General features: G+C 58.6%; 2 protein-coding genes across 3 annotated transcripts; both read right to left on the bottom strand.

The window, feature by feature from the left end:
* Positions 1-1,518: 1,518 nt before the first annotated feature.
* PCDH12 (protocadherin 12) lies at positions 1,519-11,517 on the bottom strand. The gene is made up of 4 exons (XM_005532679.2): positions 8,523-11,517; positions 7,997-8,091; positions 6,682-6,869; positions 1,519-1,877 (listed from the first exon to the last, which is right to left on the bottom strand). The coding sequence occupies exons 1-4, from the start codon at positions 11,373-11,375 to the stop codon at positions 1,519-1,521; spliced, it is 3,495 nt and encodes a 1,164-aa protein (XP_005532736.2). The 5' UTR covers positions 11,376-11,517.
* A 4,828-nt stretch (positions 11,518-16,345) lies between these two features.
* Positions 16,346-21,072, bottom strand: SMIM33 (small integral membrane protein 33). 2 transcript variants are annotated; one of them, XM_088063596.1, is made up of 3 exons: positions 20,242-21,072; positions 19,465-19,689; positions 16,346-19,019 (listed from the first exon to the last, which is right to left on the bottom strand). In XM_088063596.1, the coding sequence occupies exon 3, from the start codon at positions 19,001-19,003 to the stop codon at positions 18,596-18,598; it is 408 nt and encodes a 135-aa protein (XP_087919722.1). In that variant the 5' UTR covers positions 19,004-19,019; positions 19,465-19,689; positions 20,242-21,072; the 3' UTR covers positions 16,346-18,595. The 2 variants fall into 2 exon arrangements, with proteins under 2 accessions (XP_087919722.1, XP_087919723.1); XM_088063597.1 differs by lacking the exon at positions 19,465-19,689.
* Positions 21,073-21,563: the final 491 nt, after the last annotated feature.

Raw genomic sequence — 21,563 nt, 5'->3', positions numbered from 1 at the left:
GTGCCAGGTGTTTGTCCCACTGCCTGTGCTCCCAAGGTGCAGAGGAATCCCACAGGGCTCAGTCATGAGCCATCAAATGCCTCCCTCATGGCTTGCACAGCTGCATCTCAGCTAGAATCTGGCTCTCTGACATTGTTTTGGTGCAAGAACCTGTTTTGTTTGTAAAACAAACCAGCAAGAGATTTGTGTTAGCAGAGCAGCAGCACGAGCAGGCCAGGCCAAACCCATCCGTGGATGGATGCCAGACATGGGCTCATCTGCACAAGCATTTTGGAGACTTGAAAGAAAACAGAACATTTTGGATATTAAAAAGTCCACCTGGGGAAATCACACTCTGTTGCTCTTGTCATCTAGTCCCAGGAGCAACAGAAAGGGGGAACTTCCTCATTTACTCTGCTTTAAACAATCTGTGTGATTGTCTGGTGCCGTGGCTCGGGTGTGTACACACCTAAAGCTGAGAGCTCTCACCTCCAGGTGCACTGGAAAGAGCAGGGGTAGTTCTGAGATGGTCCAGGAGAGCCCAGAAGCCCTTCCCTGCCATCCCCAGGCTGCTGCATGAGCCTGTGGGTCAGCACTGCCCTTTCCTCCTGCAGGAAGGCACAAACACCTGTGTGCTTCTTCCTTTGTCGCCATAGCTTGGTTCCTCCCACCCATGCTATTATCCCAAAACTGTCTTACAGCTCCCAGACAGACAGATCAAAGTGAAAACCCAGAGAAAGGGTGAAGCTTGTGACTGAATATTTCAAAACAATGTTCTCACACTTCCCTTTTCCCTGGTTACCTTTGGCAGACTCGAGCCATCTGGTGTCTGCTTTTGGATAAGGACTGTGCTCCAAAATCCAACAGCCTCAAAGGACAGAACAGACTAGAATGGAATTGTTAAGGTTGGAAAAGACCTCTGAGATCACCAAGTCCAACTTGTGATTGATCCCCACCTTGTCACTCAGCCCACAGCACTGCGTACATCCAGTCCTTCTGGAGAAGGAAGCTGTGGGCACTTGGAGCAGCCACAGGAGAGATGCCAGTGCTGATTTTGGGGGCTTTTACAAAATGCCAAGTTCCCAGTGGCAGAACCACAGAAGCTGGAAGGACCTGTGGGAGACAACAGGCACATCTCCCCCAGCTGCCACTTCAGGCTTTCTGCACATCTTTAATGTCAGCTACACTGCTGACAGAGAGGGTAGTGTTAGAAAAAGATTGGTTTTATTTAAATTACTGAAACCCTGGAGCCCAGCTGCAGCAGTGTCCGTGAGAGGTATTTCCACAGCCTGTGATCACATATCTCCCTGTGCTGTGGTTGTTCTCAGCCCCCTTGTCCTGTCCTGGGAGGAAAGGGCCCTCCTGCTGCTGGGTGGGACGGGAGGCTGGCAGAGGAGGAGGGTGAGGATGGGCAGGTGAAACAGGTGAAATCAGTCGTGGAGAAATCCCACGGGCGAGGCAAAGGAAGAAATAAACCTGGCTAAGCATGGCTCCTACAGTGCCAAGCCCACCCCAAACCCCTTTCCTGTTCTCCCCCAGCTACAGCCCTGGAGCAGCATGCCCCAGGCCGTGGCTGCGGGCCGACAGCTGCCGCAGCAGCCCCGCGCCCGTCTGGCCGTGCTCCTGCGCCTTCTGGGACAGGATCAGCTCAAACAGGGTGCTCATCTCCGACAGGAAGGTGCTGGCCAGCCTCGTCCCGCTGCCACCAGCGTCAGCCCCAGAGCCTTTGCCAAAGGTCTCAAAGGTCCTGGGTTTCTCCTGCCTCGCAGCATCCTCATCCTCGGGGCAGCGCGGCGAGTCGGGGGAGAAGACGTTGTCCTTGTAGCTGCTGGTGAGGGGCAGCGACAGCCGGGCCACCCACGCTGGGTCTGCAGCTGTCAGCCTCCTGAGGGCCAGCTCTGGGGAGGGACAGCACAGAACAGGGGGGGAAAAATACATTAATAAAAATATTGATAAGTGAAAATATCTAAAATTGACCGAGAGGAACGAGTGTAAACACATCACCAGCGATGCTGTGCAAAGCAGCAGCTAAAAAAAGCCAAACAAACTAGAACTGGTTTGAAACTATTGGCGGTTTTGTTTTGTTTTTAATATAATAACCATTAGAATCGCTGTGCATTCTCATTTGTTGCAGTCTCAATTGGCACTTCACTAAATTGTTAGCAAAGCCTGAGAGAGGGAGGCTTTAGGACTGGCCGAAGGGGAGCAGACAATGAAAAGCTTTCCAGGGGGAAGTGTTGGACACAAAGATAGTGGACTTCCCTTCAGGGTCACTCCAGGGTGGGAATTTGCTGCTAAGGAGGCAGATTGAGACCGAAAAGAAATGAGTTCTTGTGAAAACAATAATAGCAGAATGAAATTGTGGATTATAAAATGCACAGCTGGATGGTTGGAGTCTGGGACCGAACAATTGAGCACTAAAGTAGTTGTTCCTCGATTGGAAACAGCTGAGGAGCAGGGGGAGCCTGGGCTGGGGGCTGGGGCACGCTCGTTAGTGCACCACTAATTTGATTGTGGCCCAAAATGGGCAACTGGAATCACACAGAGGATTGGTCAGGGCATTCCCTGCTGGCAGGGAGGCACAGCCAGCGTGGATTGTTACTGGTTCTGATTAGGGGAATTACACACAAATCTGATTATCCGTCTGTGGGAGAGGGAGCTGAAACGACACCGGCAGGGAAAACTGGGGAGATGAAACCAGGAGCGATGCAGGCTGACACAATGGAGACCCCAAGAGCCGGGGGTTGCTGCTCCTGAGGAAGCAAGGAGCTCTCCAGGGATCTGACTGCAACCTGTCGTTTTGCTGAGGAGATAAGCGCCAGCAGAGGAAATCTTTATGCTTAAAATAGCGTTGGCAAGAGAAGAAGTGATTATAGCTGTCCATGAATAAACATCTCCTGGAAAATAAAGGAAGGACCCCGTAGCAGGGAGAGCCTGGAATAGCTTCCCCGTCAGACAGCAGGAAGGGGAACAGGGATTCTTGTTTTTTGAGGTGGCTGGTAAACAAGAGTCCGTGCTGTGGTGCACAGAGGCTGCATTCCAGCCCCTCATTGTTCCTTCCCAAAGCACATCCCAGAACCTCAGGGGGGTTCAGAGCAACCGCCCGGTTTAGGAAAGGTCTTGGGAGCAGCAGAACCTCGCTGGTAACAAAGCCCAGCAGTCCCAGGGTGGCAAGGGCTGGTGTCACTGTGGTAATAATTGTGTGGTGCTGATTAAAAAGTGGCATCTGAAAGGAGGGTCCCCATTCCAGTGCTCTTATCCTGCAGGTTCCAGAGGGTGATCAGCACCCTGCCACAGCTGGGACCTGCCTGGGGTCTGCAGCCAGTGGCTGACACAAGGCTCCTTCCCCAGCCTGCAATCGCTCCTTGTTCTCCAGAGAACCCCCTGGGATGGGCTGGGGGTGAGAGCTGGGACTCCAGCCTGGCAAGGAGAGAAGGGCAGCTACATCCCTTAGATTTTTGTTTCAGCTGGAGCCCAAAATTCCTTGTGTGTTGCTTCACATGCAGGGTTTCTTTCTGCAATCTCGGTATTTGAGTCGCAGTGCCCGTTCCTGGAGACATCACCCCAGTGTGCTGCGGGTTTTGCTGTAAAACATGCAGTTTTCTCCTCCTCAGTCTGCAAGAAGCCACTTCATTCCCTGAATATTTGGCTGCTCAGCTCTGGAGCAGGGCTCAAGCGGTCTGCTCTCTGCAGGGAGAGCTGGGCTGATGGTCCCGTGGCCATGAAAACCTCATAATTAGGGATGTTTAATTTGACCAATAACTCTTTACTGCCTTGTTTTAATGGTGTTTGGGGAGCAGGGGTTGTTTTTATCATCCATAAAGTTCTATCTCTCATCTGCTGCTGGGAGTGCTGTGCTGGGGGATCAGAGCTAACAGACGGTGCTGGGAGTTCATCCCGCAGCATCAACAATCCCAGAGCTGCCTGGGATTGCAGTCCCCCCGCTGGGAACGGCACAAAGGCCCAGCCAAGCCTCAGCCAGCTGTTAGGATGCTCCTGAGCACCAGCAGTGCTTCCTTCCTCCCTCTCAGGATGCAAGTCCACAGCTCTGTTTGTGTTTGGGAGAGGAGGAAGGAGCCCGGCAGCTCCAGCGGCTGCACTCGGCCGCCTTTGAGGGAAGGTCTGGGTTCCTGGGGAGGGTTTGGGAGGGTTTGGCAGGTCTGAGCTCCTGGGGAGGGTTTGGCAGGTCTGGGCTCCTGGGGAAGGTTTGGCAGGTCTGAGCTCCTGGGGAGGGTTTGGCAGGTCTGGGCTCCTGGGGAAGGTTTGGCAGGTCTGAGCTCCTGGGGAAGGTTTGGCAGGTCTGGGCTCCTGGGGAAGGTTTGGCAGGTCTGGGCTCCTGGGGAAGGTTTGGAAGGCCTGGAAGAGAGCAGTCTCTTTGGGCATTCCAGCAGGAATCCACACAGCCTCAGCATTCCCTGCTGGCACAGAGCAGGCTGCCCAGGGAAGCGGTGGGATCATCATCCCGGGAATGGGGACGTGGCCTGGGGATGGGTCAGTGCTGGGCACGGCAGTGCTGGGGGAACAATGGGCTCTGAGGGCTTTTCCAGCCCTAATGATCCTATGGAATTCCAGGACTTCAGCCAAAAGGGTTTTTGTCCTATCAGATCCAAGAACCACAGGAGATGGCACTTCATGGATCAGCCTCACCATAGCCCAGATTTTCCATCGTTGTGTGGGCAGGACTGGATCCAGAGGTCCCTTTTCTGGGATCAGGACATGTCAGATCACCTGGGATGGAGCTGGGCTCCCCTCTGCTCCCTGCTCCTGGCTGCAGGACCTTGGAATCCGAGGAAACTTTTAGGTCTCAGCCTTTCCTTCGTTTGCTCCTTACTGGAATAAAAGAGCAGGGAGGCAAAGGGGGAGAAGCAGCAGGTGCTGTCCCTAAGGAAGAGCACCAAAAATGCCCAGCTCTGGAATTCAAACCACCCCAGAAGCAAAGCTCAATGAGTTTCTCTTCTGTGGAGGAGCACAGAGGCTCCACAATGAAATTTCTGCTACAGGACATGAGTCAGCCCAACTCTTTCAAATTGAAATGCCAGGAGAGGAGATTTTTAGAACAAATCAATAAAAGGAACATGTAGAAAATGTCAGGCCCAGATGGTATTCACCCCGGAGTGCCAGAGGAACTCAGATATGAAATTGCCTGGTTTATTAGCTGCTGTTCATTAACTACTGCTCCAAATGAATGCGGGATCAGAGCTGGGGGAGGTGGAAATGGTGACAGGAGTTTTTAAGCGAGTGAAGGTGAATCCAGCCCAGGCAGATTCAGAGAAATCCTTCTGTGCAAGGCTCAGCAGAGAGCCATGGAGCTGCTACTCCCAGGGGAACCCCCTGACATTGTCACACAATTGTCTTCTGGAAATTTGGAAGGGCTGGATGGAGAGCCCTGGATGACTTTGGACAAGGGCTGGAGGCACAGGACACAGGGAATGGCAGGGCTGGATGGGATCTTGGGCAGGAATTGTTCCCTGGCAGGGTGGGCAGGCCCTGGCACAGGGTGCCCAGAGCAGCTGGGGCTGCCCCTGGATCCCTGGCAGTGCCCAAGGCCAGGCTGGACATTGGGGCTTGGAGCAGCCTGGGATGGTGGGAGGTGTCCTTGCCATGGCAGGGGTGGCACTGGATGATTTTTAAGGTCCCTTTCAACCCAAACACTTCCAGAATTCAATTCTGTGAAGGCAGAGGTCACCTGAGCTGGTGGAACAGCAGCAGCCAGGCTTGCAGGGGATCTGAGCCGTGCCTGAATTTACAGCCAGGATCCATAGGGACTAATATGTGTTAAAAGCTGGGAAGTGAGGCTAGGAATAATTAATCTTCCTCACCAAGGGAGGTCATTAGCAGAGTCCCACTGCTCAACACAGTGATAAATGACATGGAAAGGGGACAATGTTGGTGTTGACTCCACTAAAACACCCAAAAGCAGAGGGTTGCTGAAGGACCTGATAATGCTGAGTGCCATGAGCCAAAGGTGGCTGGTGAATTTCTGTGTCACCAACTTGTCCCAGGGAACAATGACCTGTCATGTGCTGATGGCTCTCCCTCCACGCAGAGGAGGGATTGGGGAGTCACAACAAACAGGGCTCAGTGTTGGGCAGGACAGGAATGAGGAACAAACCAGAAAAGCTCCTCAGACCCCCAGTGCATCCTAAAGACTGTGCACAGTTCTGGTCACTTGTCTCAAAAAAGATAAAATTAGCAGCAGGTTGGTCACAGGACACGAAAAGGAGAGAGGAACCTGACGGGGTCTGAGGGTAGGTAACATCTTGGGGGGTTTGACAAGGACAAGTGTCCACCTTTCTCACTCTGCAAGGACCAGGAGAGCACGAAGGGAGGGCTCAGGCCAGAGTGGGAAGCAGCTCAGCAGCTGCAATGTGAAACTCACCCCTCAGCAATAACAGAGACCGAGCTCACACATCACTGAACCCTAAACAACAGCAGACACGTCCGTGGGAGGGAAGAACACCCATAAACACGTGGAAAAATCCAACATGAAGCTCTCAGCAAGTCCCTTGGTACCCAAAGCCTGGGAGGGTCCAGACACGCTGCCCCGAGCACTGCCCTGGCCAGAGCCTCCCCGGGAGCTGCGATGTGCCCGGGCTGTGCAGGCCAGCTGCACCTCCTGGGGGGGTGAGTGTGGCTTTCCTGGGGAGATCCCGCTGCTGGAGACCCCCAACCCCCCCCGTCCCAGCAGCGAGGTGGCCTCACCTGCCTGTGGCTCCAGGAGGGTCTCCAGCTCCTCTCCCACGAGCTGCTGCACGGAGAGCTCGAAGGCGCTGTCGCAGTCGCGGTCCCCGGCCTCGCTCTCGCCGTGCCCGCTGTCCTTGGTGCTCAGGCAGTCCGTGTCCAGCCCCGTGTCCAGCCCCGTGTCCAGCCCCGTGTCCAGCCCCGCAGCCCTGCCGGGGTCACAACACCCAGGTCACTCCAGCCCCCAGCACAGCCCCAAGGAGCCCTTGGTGGTGTCTCGGTGTCCCCAGAATGCCCCAGAGAGGGGCTGTGGGCACCCATGCATGGCTCTCAGAAGCGAAGGCATTTTCAGTGCCCATCAGTTAATGAGTTTGGGGGGTTTGCTCCCCATTTCTTGCCTGGAAGGGTTTTTATCCTTCTGCAGAAAGATCTTAGAACCACAGGAGGGTTGGGAGGGACTTAAAGCCCATCTCATTCCACCCCCTGCCGTGGGCAGGGACACCCTCCACAATCACAGGTTGTTCCAAGCCCTGTCCAACCTGGTCTGGAACAATTCCAGGGATCCAGGGGCATATCCTGAGCAAACAGGGGCCTGCTGGCTCCTCCCCATGAATGCAGAGGAGCTTCCCTCCTGCAGGACCAGGTAAGGAGCACCCCAGAAAGCCAGAGCTGCTCTTCCTCCTTCTCCACCCTCTGCAGCTGCAGGTGAGAAAGGTGGAGAAAGCTGTGGCTGCCCATGGCCCGGCCAGGTGGGGACAGGGGATGTGGCAAGGCAGTGATGAATACTCAGGAGTGTGCACCTAGGACACACAGCACAATTTAATGGGAACACCCTGAAGTTTGGGGATATCTTTGGCACACAGCTGGGATATCTCAGTGTTTCCAGCCCTGCTGCAGGTCCTCACTCATCTAATGCCTGGCAGGGTCAGGTGTCCCAAACTCATGTTGACAGGCACCAAGAAAATGCTCAGAGCCATGGGAACACTCATCCTTGTGCTGCTGCCTCCAGAGCTGGGCCCCTCTGTGCTCCTGAGCACCCAGAACCATCGGAGGTCTTGGCAAGGGATGGTTCATGGCCATGGAGGAGCTCAGGTGAGTATGGAGGGACTGCCAAAGGTGCCCCAGGAAGGAAGCAAAGAGCAGCTGGATACCACTAGGAGCCAGGACCAGAGGAGCACAACCAGGCCCTGAAGGGAGGACCTCCAATCTGAGGGGGATGAGGCTTTTCCTTGTGTGTCTCTGCCCTGGTGTCTCCTGCCCTCGGAAGTTTTGGACTGGTGGGGCTGGAGCAGGGGAAGGGGGCGTGGGGAAGGGAAGTGCTGGGAGCCAGCCTTACCTGCTGCCATTCTTGGCCGTGTACTTGTTTCCCCTGTAGTTTGTTTTGGGCTGGAACTGGCCCTGGTGCAGCAGGGAGAGCAGCTGGGAGATTTGCTGCAAGGCAGGAAAAGCCTGTTGAGCCCCGGGCTGGCCACTCAAGCTGCTTCCTGCCAGGACATCCCTCCGAGCCCCCCGGCCTTTTTATAGCGTTTCCTCCTGCTGCAGATGGCTCAGCATCCCCACACCGGGGGAAAAACAAGCCCTGGCCAGCCCACCTGGGCCTTGAGCTTCCCCTGCACCCTCCTGCTGTTCCTGCTGTTACGGGATTGTCCCCTTGTCCCTGTGACAGCCCCGCTCCCACACGTCCTGCTGGGGTGACATGTTCATCCCACCCAGGCTACTGAGGCATCACTGCCCCGGCCCGGGGGAAGAGACCAACCAAAGACCATCAGGTCACACATTCCCACCACCCCAGGGTGGGCAAGGCCCAGGCAAGGAAGGATTGTGAGTGTCCACGCTCTGGGAATGGCTGGAGCAGCTCCTACCTGCACTGGGGGCGACTCCATGGCAAACTCCCCTGTCGGGCTCTGCTCCGCCAGGGCCACCAGCGACAGCCGGACCAGGCTCCTGAGGATCTGCTGGTGGGGCTGGGGCTGCTCGGGGGGCACCTGGGGCTCTCCCATGGGTGGCTTCAGCAGAGGTGCCTCGGTGGGGCTCGCAGCCTCCTTCCCTGCGTGTTTGGGTCTGTGGGGCTGGCAGGGCCGGCGCTGCAGGATGGGCAGCTCGAAGGCGCCCTGCTGCTCCTCCGAGTCTCTGGGTGTCCTCTGATTTCTCAGGGTCCTGTAGAGAGTGGGGGTGAGGTGGAGGGGAGCCGGTGGGGTGGCGGGGGCGGCCGTGCCAGGCTGCTCCTGCTGGTGGGGCCGGGGGGGCTCAGGCTCCCGGGGGCGGCCGCGGAGCAGCGGCACCAGGTGGATGTCGGCCTTCTGGATCTGCCTGTGCGGCTTCTTGAGCTGCTGCTGCCTGCGGGCGTCCTCGGCCTCCCGGCAGTTGTAGGCCATGCCGTCCTTCTTGTCCTTCTTGCGCAGGGACAGGGTCAGGGCCAGCAGCAGCAGGCAGGCGCCCAGCAGAGCGGCCAGGCAGATCACGAGCACCACGGACAGGCTCGGCCAGCCGGGATCCCGCGCTGACATCTTGGAGAAGGCCCCGTGATGCCGGAAAACCAAGCGGAGCCGGGCCAGGGTGTGCAGGGGGGTGTCCCCCTGGTCGCTCACCCGGACCAGCAGCTCCCGCTGGCTGCCGGCCAGGCTGCTGGCGTTGCTGGTGTTGAGGGACACCTGCCCCAGGAGGGGGTCCAGGATGAAGAGCCCGCTATCATCCCCCCCCAGCAGCTCATACCGGAGAGCCCCATTGACGCCGGAGTCCACGTCCCTGGCCATGATGGTGAAGAGGAAGGGGCTGCCAGGGCACGACACGAGTGTGGAATTGGTCACTGCTGCAGCCCCTTGAGCGCTCCCGTTCCCAGGGACCACCCAGCAGCACCCGGTGTCCACATTGACCAGGACGGAGAGCGTGGCCACCCCTCCCACCAGCGCTGGCATGGTGATGATGGGTGCGTTGTCATTCCGGTCGAGCACAGCCAGCCTGATGGAGATGTTGGATGCCAGCTTGGGATGCCCTCCATCCTCCGCTGTCACCAGGAACTCCAGGCTCCTCACCTGCTCGTAATCAAAAGCTTGGAGGGCAAAAACATCCCCAGTGACGGGGTCAACTGAGACCAGCCCCAAAGCAGAGGGGTCCAGGATCCTGTAGGTGACTTTCCCATTGAAGCCCAGGTCAGGGTCGGTGGCACGGACAGTGAGCAGGAAGGCAGGGGCTTCACTGTTCTCAGCAACAGCACCCTCGTAGGCAGCCTTCTCGAAGGCCGGGGCATTGTCGTTGACGTCGCTGATGCAGATGGTGAGGTGTTTCAGCACGGCCAGGGACAGGTCCCCCATGTCCCGCACCACCAGCGTCAGGTTGTACTCGGCACGCCGCTCGCGGTCCAGCGAGGCGTTGGTCAGCAGCGCGAAGCTGTGGCTGTTGGTCCTCTTCAGCCTGAAGTGCTCGTACCCCTGGCTGAGGGAGCAGAGCACCTGCCCATTGCTTCCCGAGTCGGGGTCGCTGGCTGTCACCAGGGCCACAAAGCTGTCCTTGGGGAGGGCCTCGGACAGCACGGGCACCCGCGCGGCCCAGGTGACGTGGACATCGGGAGCGTTGTCGTTGACGTCCAGGACCTTGACCAGGACCTTGCAGTGCGCCGGGATGGGGTTGGCACCCAGGTCCCGTGCCTGCACATCCAGCTCGTAGGCGTGGGTCTCCTCGTAGTCCAGAGGGAGCCTCAGGAGGATGCTGCCCGTGCGGGCGTCGATGCTGAAGGTGCTCAGCACCTCGGGGGGTGCGTGCCTGCTCAGGCTGTACTCGATCTCCCCGTTGGGACCCTGGTCGGGGTCGGTGGCCGTGACCGTCACCAGGAGGGTCCCGGGCTGGGTGTCCTCCCGAACCTCCACCGTCAGGGAGCTCTCTGCAAACACGGGGCTGTTGTCGTTGGAGTCGAGGACAATGACTTTAATCAAAGCAGTACCTGATTTTGGTGGCTCCCCGTGATCAGTGGCCGTCAGCACGAGGTCGAAGGAGGAGTGCAGCTCCCGGTCCACCTCCTTAACCACGACGAGCTCCGCGTGCCTCGTCCCGTCGGAGCCGGAGACGACCTCCAGAGCAAAGTGCTCACTGGGGGAGAGGGCATAGGAGCAGCGAGCGTTGGGGCCGGCATCAGCATCCAGGGCTCGATCCAGCGGGATCCGAGTCCGCAGGGACGCGCTCTCTGAGATCTCCAGCTCCAGCTCGGGCGTGGGGAAGCGCGGCGCGTTGTCGTTGACGTCCACCACCTGAACCTCCACGTGGATCAGGGCCGGGTTCTGGGCTGCCAGCACGTCGAAGGACACCCAGCAGGGATCGGCGTGGCGGCACAGCTGCTCCCTGTCCACGCGCCCGGCCGTGCTCAGCACCCCGTCCCCGCTGCCCACACGCAGCGGGAACCTCCCGGGGGTCTCCATCAGCTGGAAGGTCTCGGCCGCCTCACCGCTCTCGCCGCCCTCGAAGTGCTCGGCCAGGCTCCCTATGACGGTCCCCGGGGGCACCTCCTCCAGCACCCGGTACTGCACCGTGAACGTGGCCACCTCCTGGGCATCGGCGCTCAGGAACAGGTACCACCACCAGAGCGCCGGCAGCTGCAGCGCCGAGCGGCTCAGCCCCAGCACGCTGCCGGCAGAGCCCCCGCGGCCCCGCCGCGCTGCCATGGGCTGTCCCGCCGGCCACCGCATCCCCGGAGAGTCCTCAGGGCCACCGCAGCGCCTCGCCATCCTCTCCCATCTCCGAGCGCCGCGGACTCCAGCCAGAGCTTGGAAAGGAGGGGGAATGACGAGCGGGGCTGGTGGCTGCTCCCAGCGCTGCCATCACCGGGAGCCCCCCGGGCCGGGACAGCCCGGAGCGGAGGGACCGTGCCCGGAGCAGCCCCCGGCCGGCTGGCCGGGCTGGGGATGGAGCGGCCGAGATCCTATGGAAACCCCACCTACAGGAAAAGGGAGGACCGGGCCGGTACAATGCCGGGGCGGGGTGCGGCGGCCCAGCTGCGAGAGGGTGTGGAAGTGTCCCCCGATCCCGGCCTGGGGGCACCGTCACCGCTGCCACCTGCCCAGAAGGTGGGATTCCTGCAGCCCCTGACCCATCACAAACCTCTCGTGCTTCAGGAAGAGGTGATGAGCTTCTGCTCCTGCCCTGACCCAAAGCCTTGTTCCCCACGCTTTTACATCTCAGACTTTGGCACATTCTCGTTTTGCCTAAATTCCAGTGCAATCCCAGCTCTGTGCTCTGCCCGAGTCCCCTTTCCCAGCACAAAGGTGATGGATGATGTCACCAGTTCCAGCTGGACACACCAAAATGAGCTGATGAATCAGCAGGAGCGTGGCCACATCACCCAGAGCCAGGAGGGTGCGAGGGAAGGAGGGAGGCGCTGGCAGACACGACCTGTGTCCGTTCAGGCCTCTCCCCATCCCTGCATCTGTCTGTCCTGGCTGCTCCCTGTCTCGGCATGTGCTCCATCCCAGCTTGGCTCAGCACTGATTTCCCTGGCATCACTCCTGCTCCATCAAATCCCTTCTTGGCCTTATTTCAGCCCCGAGCCCCCACAGTCAGGCTGCCCAGCTGCTGCAGCAGTATCACCACAGCTGGCCAGCTGTGCACACACAGGGAGCGCAGCCTGAAGGTGTTCCATGGATTCCTCCTGAGCCTGCAGAGCCCCCAGACCCCAGGCTGGGTTTGCTTCAGTCTCGAGGTGACTGAAGGCATTCAGGACAGGGAAGGTCATGTGGGATTTCTCCTTGGCTGTTACAGAGCATCCTCAAGGTCTGGTTGGAGCCTCACCAGCCACTTCATCTCTGTGTGACCACACCTTCCAGGCAGCCTCCAGCAGCCTTCTGCATCCTGCGCCCACCTCACTCTCTCCTCCTGCTTTTCCAGCCTTGACAGGCACCCCTTGTCCCCCCAACCTATTCCCATCCCTCCCAGCTCCCCTCACCGCTCTGCTTTTCCCAGGTGAGGCTCCTGCATCCCTGCTCTCTTCACTTTTTTTTGTCATGGTGAATTTTGATGCCCCAAAGAGCAGCAAAGCCGAAGCCCCCAGTGCCAGGGGCTGTCCCCTCAGCCCAGCAGGAGGAAGGGCCAGAGCCCTGCTGCTAATCCTGGGCTCAGCCCCAGCTCCAGGTGACCTTTGCCAGGTCATTTCCCTGCTTTGTGCTCGCGCTTCCTCCTGGAATCATCTCCCGGAGGGATGATCCCGCTGCCCGCGGAGCTCCGGCTGGAGAAGCGGATGTCTCCCAGCCCATGCCCGATTTTGGGAGGGGAGGTGGGAAGGCCACTTCCTTCTGCTGGGACTCTTATCCCTCCAGCTCCCGGTTTGTGTAATGCTTTTCCTTGTCAGGAATGGAGGGGAACAGAAGAACCGTGCTGGAACATCGCAAGGGAAAGGAAATCAGTGATACCCCCTGAGGTGATACCTTCAGGGGGTTCCCCGAGGAGCCCGGAGCTCCTTCTCCCATCACCTCCCAGTCCAACTGCACAACAAACCAGTCTTCCCCAGGGCCCCGTGTTTAACCCATCACTGACACCACAGGAGGTGAATCCCCCCGACTCCAGACCCCGCTTGCTGCCGTCCCCACCCCTCAGCTGGGAGGATTCCAAACCTCCAAACCACTCATTTTTCTCCCCAAAGACAGGGACCAGGTGGGATTTTGAGCACCAGTTTGCTCAGGGAAAGGCTGGGAGTAGTCACAGTCACTGAGCACTGTTCCCAGTCTGGCTGTACAGATCCCAGCACTGGTGACAGGTCTGGCCTGCCCAGGAGGAGCTGGAGGAGCTCCTGCATGAATTATTTATGGTTCTTCAGGAAGAAATCCCTACAGACCAGGCCTATGACCCCCAGCCATCAGAACATTCCCAGCTGGCAGGAGGATGCTGCAAAAGCATGGCTGAGCTGCAAACCACTGCCGTGGAGGGAGATGGACAAAGTAATGCTGCAAGAAAATAGGAAAGAAAAATGGGGTCGAGCTGGGACTTGCCAGAAGCACAGGCAGGGAAATGAGATCTGGTGCTAGAAACAAAATGTGTCTCCTCCTGTTTCCTGTTCACACCCCAGCTGGCTCCCGACGTGCTTCAGGACCTCCGTGGACACCGTGGTGGTGATGAACACAAAATTCCCCCTCTAAGGTTTAGCCTGCACCTGAACCCTTTAATTTAAAGCTCAGAAGGAGCCTCAGCTACACTCAACCCCCACAGCGCTTCGTACATTCACTGTGTGCAGTGCTTCCTTCAGCTCAGGGGCTGTCAGTGCCCAGAGCAGCTGGAAATGCCATTCCCAGGAGTGCAAACCCGGCTCCAGCTGCTCTCCAGGCTCCAGAGCAGGACAGGGCACACCCTGAGCTCCCAGGGGTGCCGAGCTGTGCTGGAGGCACCGCTCTCCCTGTCCATCACCTGGCAGAGAGCAGCGCCACCAGGTTATTTCGAGCTCCGCTGCACAGCTGGAGATCTTCAAACTTTGTCATTTTGGGCTGCCACGGTGTTAGCCTGGGAGCAGGAGCTGTGCCATGGCACAGCAGGGAGCGGAGGGCAGCTGGAAATGAGAGTGAAGAGGCTTTTTCAAACCTAATCGCTTTCTCTGATGAGGACAGGCTGAGAGCTGGGGATGTTTGCCCAGACAAGAGGAGGCTCCAGGCAGACCTTAAAGCCCCTCCAGTGCCCGAGGCTGCCGGAGCTCCAGGAGGGTTTGGCCAGCGCTGCCAGGGATGCCAGGCTGGGATTGCCGGGGTGTCTGCAGGGCCAGGGGCTGGACAGGACCATTGTTGTGGGTCCCTTCCAACTGCGGATATTCCGCGATTCTCTGAATTTCCAGCCCTTCAAAGACAGCCTTTGCTCCTCTAGGAGTGTCACTGCCTTTTCAGCAGACGGCAAATCCCTCCCTGAGCATGAGGTGTGTGAGGTGCAGCTGCACAAGGCAGCTCAGAACCTTCCCCGTGCTCAGCTGCCTGCAGGGACCTGCGAGGCTCCCGGGGGGAGGAGGAAGGACGCGATTCCCCCTCTCACACCAGGCACACAGCCCTGTAAGAGGTGACAAGACCTTCCCTTGGGGTGCTCCGGCTCTCCCTGAGCTCATCTCCGTAAAACCGGCAGGTGACACCGGCCGCAGGTGACATCCCGGTGCCACCTGCTCCATCACCATCACCGGGTGTCCTTGCGGGCTCCTCCAGCGGTGCCTTCCCGGAGCTCCCGGTGCCTGCGCTGTGCAGTTGGATCGCTCCACCACGAGAGCCCACTGCTGCTCCGCGCTCCGCTCCTCCTGTCCCCGCCTGGCCCGAGCGGCCGGGGGTGCCGAGCCCCCCAAAGTGTCCCCGGGGAGCGGCTGCGAGCGCGCTGCCCCCCGCGCACGGTGCCCCCGCCAGCCTGCGGGGAGGCTCCGGGGATGCTGCAGCTGCTTCCCCTCCATCCCCCGCGGGTGCTCTGGGTGCCTTCCTCAGTCTGGCACGGGTTTCGGGTGTTTCCCTGGGTTTTACATAATTTTAGGGTGTTTCCCTGGGTTTTACACAGGTTTAGGGTTTTGCACACTTTCCGGGTGATTTTCCCGGATTATACACGATTTTAGGGTGTTTCCCCCGCTTTTGCACACTTTCTGGCTGTTTCCCTGGGTTTCACACGATTTTAGGGTGTTTCCCTGGGTTTTACACGATTTTAGGCAACTTTCCAGCATCACAAGCAGAGTCTCCCCCCAAACCCCGCTGTGCCCCCCCAACCCTTTCTCTGGGGGTGTTTTAACCGTGTCCCCCCTCCTGCAAGGCAACACCTGAATTAGGAGGGAAATAAAAGGGGGTGCAGGCAATCCCTGATGAGGACAGTGTTCATTATTGATGCAGCAGCTCCTGAAAGCTTCCCCAGGCAAAAAAAAACTGGTTTTGAGCAAAGTAGCTCCTGCCTGCCAGGCTCCAGGAGCTGCCCTGCACAGAGGGGACGATAAGGAGAGTTATTGTTGCTCCGTGCTCATAAAAGGATTAGTATTAAGGAGGGGAAGAAAGTTATAAGTGAAGTAAATTGGGCCAGGCTGGGTGTTTGAATAGAGAGGAATAATGTTATGGTAATGTCATGCACGGCTCTGCTGCTCCAGGACCCTGACGTGTTTTATAAAAGCCAATTCTGTGAGCACAGAGAGGGAGAGCTGGCCAAAGAGAAATGAGGAGAAGCTGTAAAAACGATGTTTTATTGTGTGGGAGAAAGCAATGAGTTGAGATCTAACCCTTGATGTCCTTCTGGAGGAGAAAGCTGGCAGCATATTGCCGCTCGCTTGTATGATTTAATTTGCTATTCTAAGTCTTACAGTAATTTCTTTCCTGTGCTCCAAAAGCTTGTATCTAAATTTCTGTTTGCAAATGAAAGACATGGAAGAACTCCCCAAGGCTTCAGTGCTGGATCTTTGCAGAGTGTGGATGGGGCTGCTGGCAGGATGGGGTCACCCAGCAGGATGGGCAGCACCTTTCACTGCCAGCTCGGTTTGATTTCAGTTTGACAACCCAAAACACCTGAACAGCAACCCGGGCTGGCTTCCCTGCACCTCACAGGGTAAGTGATGGATCCGGGCCACGGCACACTGTGACATAAATCAGACCTTTACGAGTCCCCAGCGGCTGCAAATCAATAAGTGCCAGCAATAATTACCCATTTTGTCTTGCTCTTTATTAATATTTAGACGTTTTTAATCTTTTCTCTCTAAACACGATGTTTCCCTGCTGTGGGTGTCCTTCAGAGGGAGCTGCCAGGAAAGCTCCTGTTCCTCCAATTAAAGGTTTTGTGCTGGGCAGCAGGACTGTGCAGGACTCCTGAGCAGGAATGTGCAGCCACACAAGCTGGGGACGACCCTGCTGTCCCAGCCTGGGCGGGTGACACTGCCTGATGTCCCCAGGAGGAGGGTGCAGCCTCTCTGGCTGTCACAGTGCAGATCTTGTGATGCTCACAAGCTCCAGCTCTTGGTGGGGGTGACCACAACCCACAGATGTCATTTAAAGAGTTCATGGAATGGTTTTGGTTGGAAAGAACCTTGAAGCCCATCCCATCCCACCCCTGCCATGGCAGGGACACCTCCCACCATCCCAGGCTGCTCCAAGCCCTGTCCAGCCTGGCCTTGGGCACTGCCAGGGATCCAGGGGCAGCCCCAGCTGCTCTGGGCACCCTGTGCCAGGGCCTGCCCACCCTGCCAGAGAAGATTTCTTAATTAGGACGAGTCCCTAGAGGGGATTATCATCTCAGGGGTGCTGTTAGGGATGTGCACTTTGCAAACAAAGGCCTCTTTGCACTTACTCAAACAAAGGAAAGGGGAGCAGGACTCCATAATTTTCAATGGAAATGACAGTCCTTATCTCCTCTACCATGGGTGTGGGAGAGCTGATAATGCCCTACCGGCCCTGGAAAACAAATGGAAGCAAATTCAAAACAGAAAACAACTGTCCCAAAAAAGTAATATAAATTATCTTTGTTGTGGAGACAAAAAGTTTTCAGCAAGTCCAACCACTACCCAGCTTTAAAGCAAGAAAAGGGCAGGAAAAGTGAGAGGAGGGATCCTGAAGCATCTGCCATGTCGAGAATCCCTCCAGCACCTGCGGGAACAGGTAAAGCCCATCTCTTGTCCAGCTGTGCCCACAGCGATCTGTGCCAGGACCTGAGGGCAGCCACAGACCTGGCTTTTCCAGACTGGGAGAGGTGGGAGCTGTATCCTGACTTCTGGGGCTGTCCAGCAGAATAAATCCTCCTGGGGGATCTCAGAGGCTGCTCCCTCCCCAGGCACTGCAGATCCTGCAGTCCCCCACGGGAGGAGAAACTGGGACTGAAGAGATCTCCAGCAGCAGAGACCCCAGGGCTGAACAGGGACTGTGCTCTGACACCCCCAGGATCCTGCAGGGCTCAGGTTTCACCTGCCCTGGTCCCTCTGTGCCACCTCAGCACCAGAGATGGCAACCCCAGCATCGCTCCCTCCTAGGGACAGCAGCCAGGGATGGGGACAGGGAGGGGACACAGTGGGGGTGACACATTGAAGGTGACACAGTGAGGGTGACACAGTGAGGGTGACACATTGAAGGTGACACAGTGAGGGTGACCTCAGGTCTCCCTGTCCCTTGGCACAGAGGTGACTTCCCAGAGTCACACGAGCTTCCCCTCTGGTGCCAACACCTGCAGATGTTCAGCCAGCTGTGATGTGCCATTATCACCTCTCTGGCCTCTGCTGTGTCACCGCTCCTCTCTCACCCACCTCCACTGGGGACAGGACGCGTTGTCCCCCGTCCCTGGCACCGTTCCACACAGAACCAGGAGCTGCATCCTCTCCTCCCCTCTCTGGCTGTTTGCCCGAGGGGCTGGGGGGGCTGGCAGGGGCAGGATGATGTTCCAGCCCCCCACTGTGGGAAAAGGGGCTGTGGTGAGAGGCAAAGAGCGGCTGGAAGCTTCTCTGTGCCATAGAAACAGTGTCACGAGGACACTGAGTGTGGAAACATCTTCACCGGAAAACAATTCCAGGTGATGCAACTTCCAGCTAATGCTGGGGGCCGAGCACAGCCCCAGAGCTCTGCAGCTGTGGCAAGGACCAAGGCAGCTCTGCTGGCCACTCCCAGGCAGCGTGGGGCAGGTAAAACCGGGGCAGAAGAGATGCTAAAGCTGTCCCAGGTAGGCTGAGCTAGCCCTAGAGCCAGGGCTGGGACCCAGCTCCTGCCTGGGCACAGTGGCACCCCTGGGCTGGACTTTTGGGGGCCACTGATGGGTCCTGAACCTCCTGGCTGAGCTTTCCTGGGGCCAGACACGGCTCTGGGGTGATGCAGCTTCCAGGGACACAGCAGTGACCCTGAACCTCCTGGCTGAGCTTTCCTGGGGCCAGACACGGCTCCGGGGAGGTGCAGCCTCCGTGTGTGGGCAGCAGCGAGTCCCGGGATACACGAACATCCCATCCCAGCCTTTCCCGAGGGCCGCGTGCCTTGTGCCCAGGTGGCCCAGGGCCGTGTCACAGGTAGGTGATCTCGATGACATTGGGCTCAGCGCTCCCAAGGGGAAGGTGACGGCTGCAGGAGCAGTGGCAGATCACCCCAGCCGAGTCCGCGCCGGGCAGATCCCGGCCCGGCAGCTTCCCGTGGGAATCCAGCTGTCTCCAGTGGGTGAGGAGCACGCTGTCCATGAGCTGGGGCATGGGCTCGTGGTACAGCGTGATCTGCACGGTGCGCAGCTGGGGCCCGTAGTGCACCGCCAGGACGATGAGCACGGCCAGCAGCACGAACGCCACCACGATGGCCGAGATCACGGGCAGCGCGTCCGATTTCTTTGTCACGCTCTTGACGATGGAGACCGGAGTGAAGGCGGCCACGTCCTGAGCTTCGGGCTGTCTCAGCTGGCTGCCGGGCAGAGAGGCGTTCATGGCTCCGCGGGGTCACCTGGCACGGGGACACGGGGGGTGAGCACCGGGCAGAGGGTGACACGGTGAGGGTGACATCTCTCATCATCTGCCCTCATCTCCAGCCCGCAGCTCCTGCCCGCTCCTGCAGCGGGATGATCCCGTGGGTGTCCCCTCCCTCGGGCTCGCAGCACAGGATGAATTTCGGTGACGTCTGGGGCTTGTAGGATGAGGCAATGCCCTGCCTGTCCTTGTCCTGGGCGCCTTTGGACGCTGCTCCTGGCCCTTGTGTCCCCTGTGCCCTCCCCCGTCCGGCCCCAGCCCCGCGGTGCTGATCCAGGACCGAACCTCGCGGGGGGACCCACCTCGCCAGAGCCAAGACCCCGTGGGATCCAGCACGGGGGAGGCAGGATGGACGGATGGATGGATGGATGGATGGATGGAAGGAAGGAAGGAAGGAGAGCCCTCCCAGCCCCATGGGGTACCTGCACGTCCCTGCTGCCTGCGAATCATCATCTCCGGCGCTGGGCAGCTGCCGGCGGGGCGAGCAGGACGAGCTGCGGGCTGGCTCCACGGGGAAGGTGCAGCCGGAATCACCTCGGAAGTTGCCACGTCACGGCCCGGCCCGGCCCCGCCGAGGCTCCCGGGGCACTCGGGGGAGCCCCGCTCATCCCTCCCCCGCCGCTGCCACATCAGCGCCGCTGTCCCCGCTGCGGGACAAGGGCCCCTTTGATCGGGGACAGGCGCCATCCCTCCCCGCCCAGGCTGCGGGAAACCTCCCCGCTGCCACCGGCGGGGCGGGCAAAAGGAATGTGCTGAAGGAAAAGTCCCTTTGTGCCCGTGAGCTGCCGCTCCGGGCTGGAAGGGCCCTGTCGCCAGGGGTGGCACAGCCCGGGGGTGACTGTCCCTGCCGGGGTCCCGCTGCTGCAGGAGGAGATTCTGCCTAAGGACTGAGTCCACGGGGAGCTCTGGATGCTTTGGGCCCCCGGTTCAGTGGTTGGACTCAATGATTTTGGAGGTTTTTCAGCAATAAAGGATTGGGTGAGCTGCTGGGGGTCACAGTGCCAGGTCAGGGCTGGCACATCCCTCCCCTGACACGCCCTGCACACAGGTACATCCCCCCGGGGTGCTGTGTGTCACACCCTCTGCCCCAGCAGTGACCTTCAGCACATCACAGAGCAGAAAATACAGATCCCTCGGAGTTTCAGCCATTACAAAACACATCTTCCCATCCTTCCACCCCAAAACACCACTGCTCTTACCTGCAGGCTCTCAGCAGACAGGCTGGGGTGAATATTTGGGCTCTGTCCTTCTTGCACGTGGGGAGGGCAGGGTGGGAAAAGCCTTTTCCACCATCCAGCCGAGCATCCAGAAGAGATTTAACTGCGTGTGAGCTTCTGGGTATTTGCACTCATTTCAGGATTCTGTAAAACCTTAATCTACAGCATAATCTCTGAGCGTCACATCTGTGCAAGGGACAAAAGGATGGGGGGGCTGCTGGCAGGGGGTTTGTCCCAGCAAGGGCTGCTGTGGAGGGCTCCAGCCTCGGGCCTGCTGGTTTTCCTGGGGGGTTGGAGGGGTTGGAAGAGGCCCATGGAATGTGAGGAGCTGTGCCATGCCCGGGGGATGGTTCCCTCTGGTCCTGCTGCTGTCTGCCAGCTGTGGGAACCAGGGTCCTGCTGGCAGCATGGGACACCCTCAGTGTGCTCCATGCAGTGAAGGAGAATCTCCTTTGCCTTTGGCTGAGGCTCTGTGGCTTTTGGGGGGCTGGACCAGCCCCTCAGACCAGGAGACAAAATCCTCTGGCCTTGCATCCTGAACACCCACACAGACCCCCCCAGGAAGGACACAGGAGCCTCTCCTAGGTGGGGAAACACTAAAATGCTTCTCCTTCTGCAAACATCCACTGGCATCCAGCACAGGATCAGTCAGAACCTCCAGAGCTCACACTGGGACAGGCAGGACCTGCACAGACCAGCACAACACGAGCTCAGGGCCAAGAAACCAAATCCCTGAACCCCTTGGGCTGGATTGGGGCAGCACCAGCCCAGTTTTCCAGTTCCTCCCCTTCCTCAGGAACTGGGGATGGGGCAGGTCCAAGCCCACCATGTGCTGTGTGTCCTGCAGGGAGGGAGGCTGTGCTGCCTGAAGAGGAGCATCTCAAATCCCTCATCCCAGAGCCCCCATCCCAAATCCCCCATCCCAGAGCCCCCATCCCAAATCCCCCATCCCAAATCTCTCATCCCAGAGCCCCCATCCCAAATCTCTCATCCCAAATCCCCCATCCCAGAGCCCCCATCCCAGAGCCCCCATCCCAAATCCCCCATCCCAAATCTCTCATCCCAGAGCCCCCATCCCAAATCTCTCATCCCAAATCTCCCATCCCAGAGTCCCCATCCCAAATCCCCCATCCCAGAGCCCCCATCCCAAAGCTGGCATGTCCCAGCTCCCAGACTCGCTGGAGCTGCCCAGGGAGGCACGGGGCACAGGCAGGTCCAGCTGCTCAGCTAGCCCGGCCCCACAAGGAGCAGTTATCCCTAAATTCCTCATGGATGTGTAAGAAATCCCTTCTCGGGTGGCGGGG

Source organism: Pseudopodoces humilis, chromosome 17, assembly GCF_049639895.1.
Source record: "Pseudopodoces humilis isolate 2021_Gansu_Grassland_sample_001 chromosome 17, ASM4963989v1, whole genome shotgun sequence".
NCBI classification, from domain to species: Eukaryota; Metazoa; Chordata; class Aves; order Passeriformes; family Paridae; genus Pseudopodoces; species Pseudopodoces humilis.
Note: the sequence above shows the minus strand (reverse complement) of the source record. Positions and strands in the feature narration are given on the sequence as shown.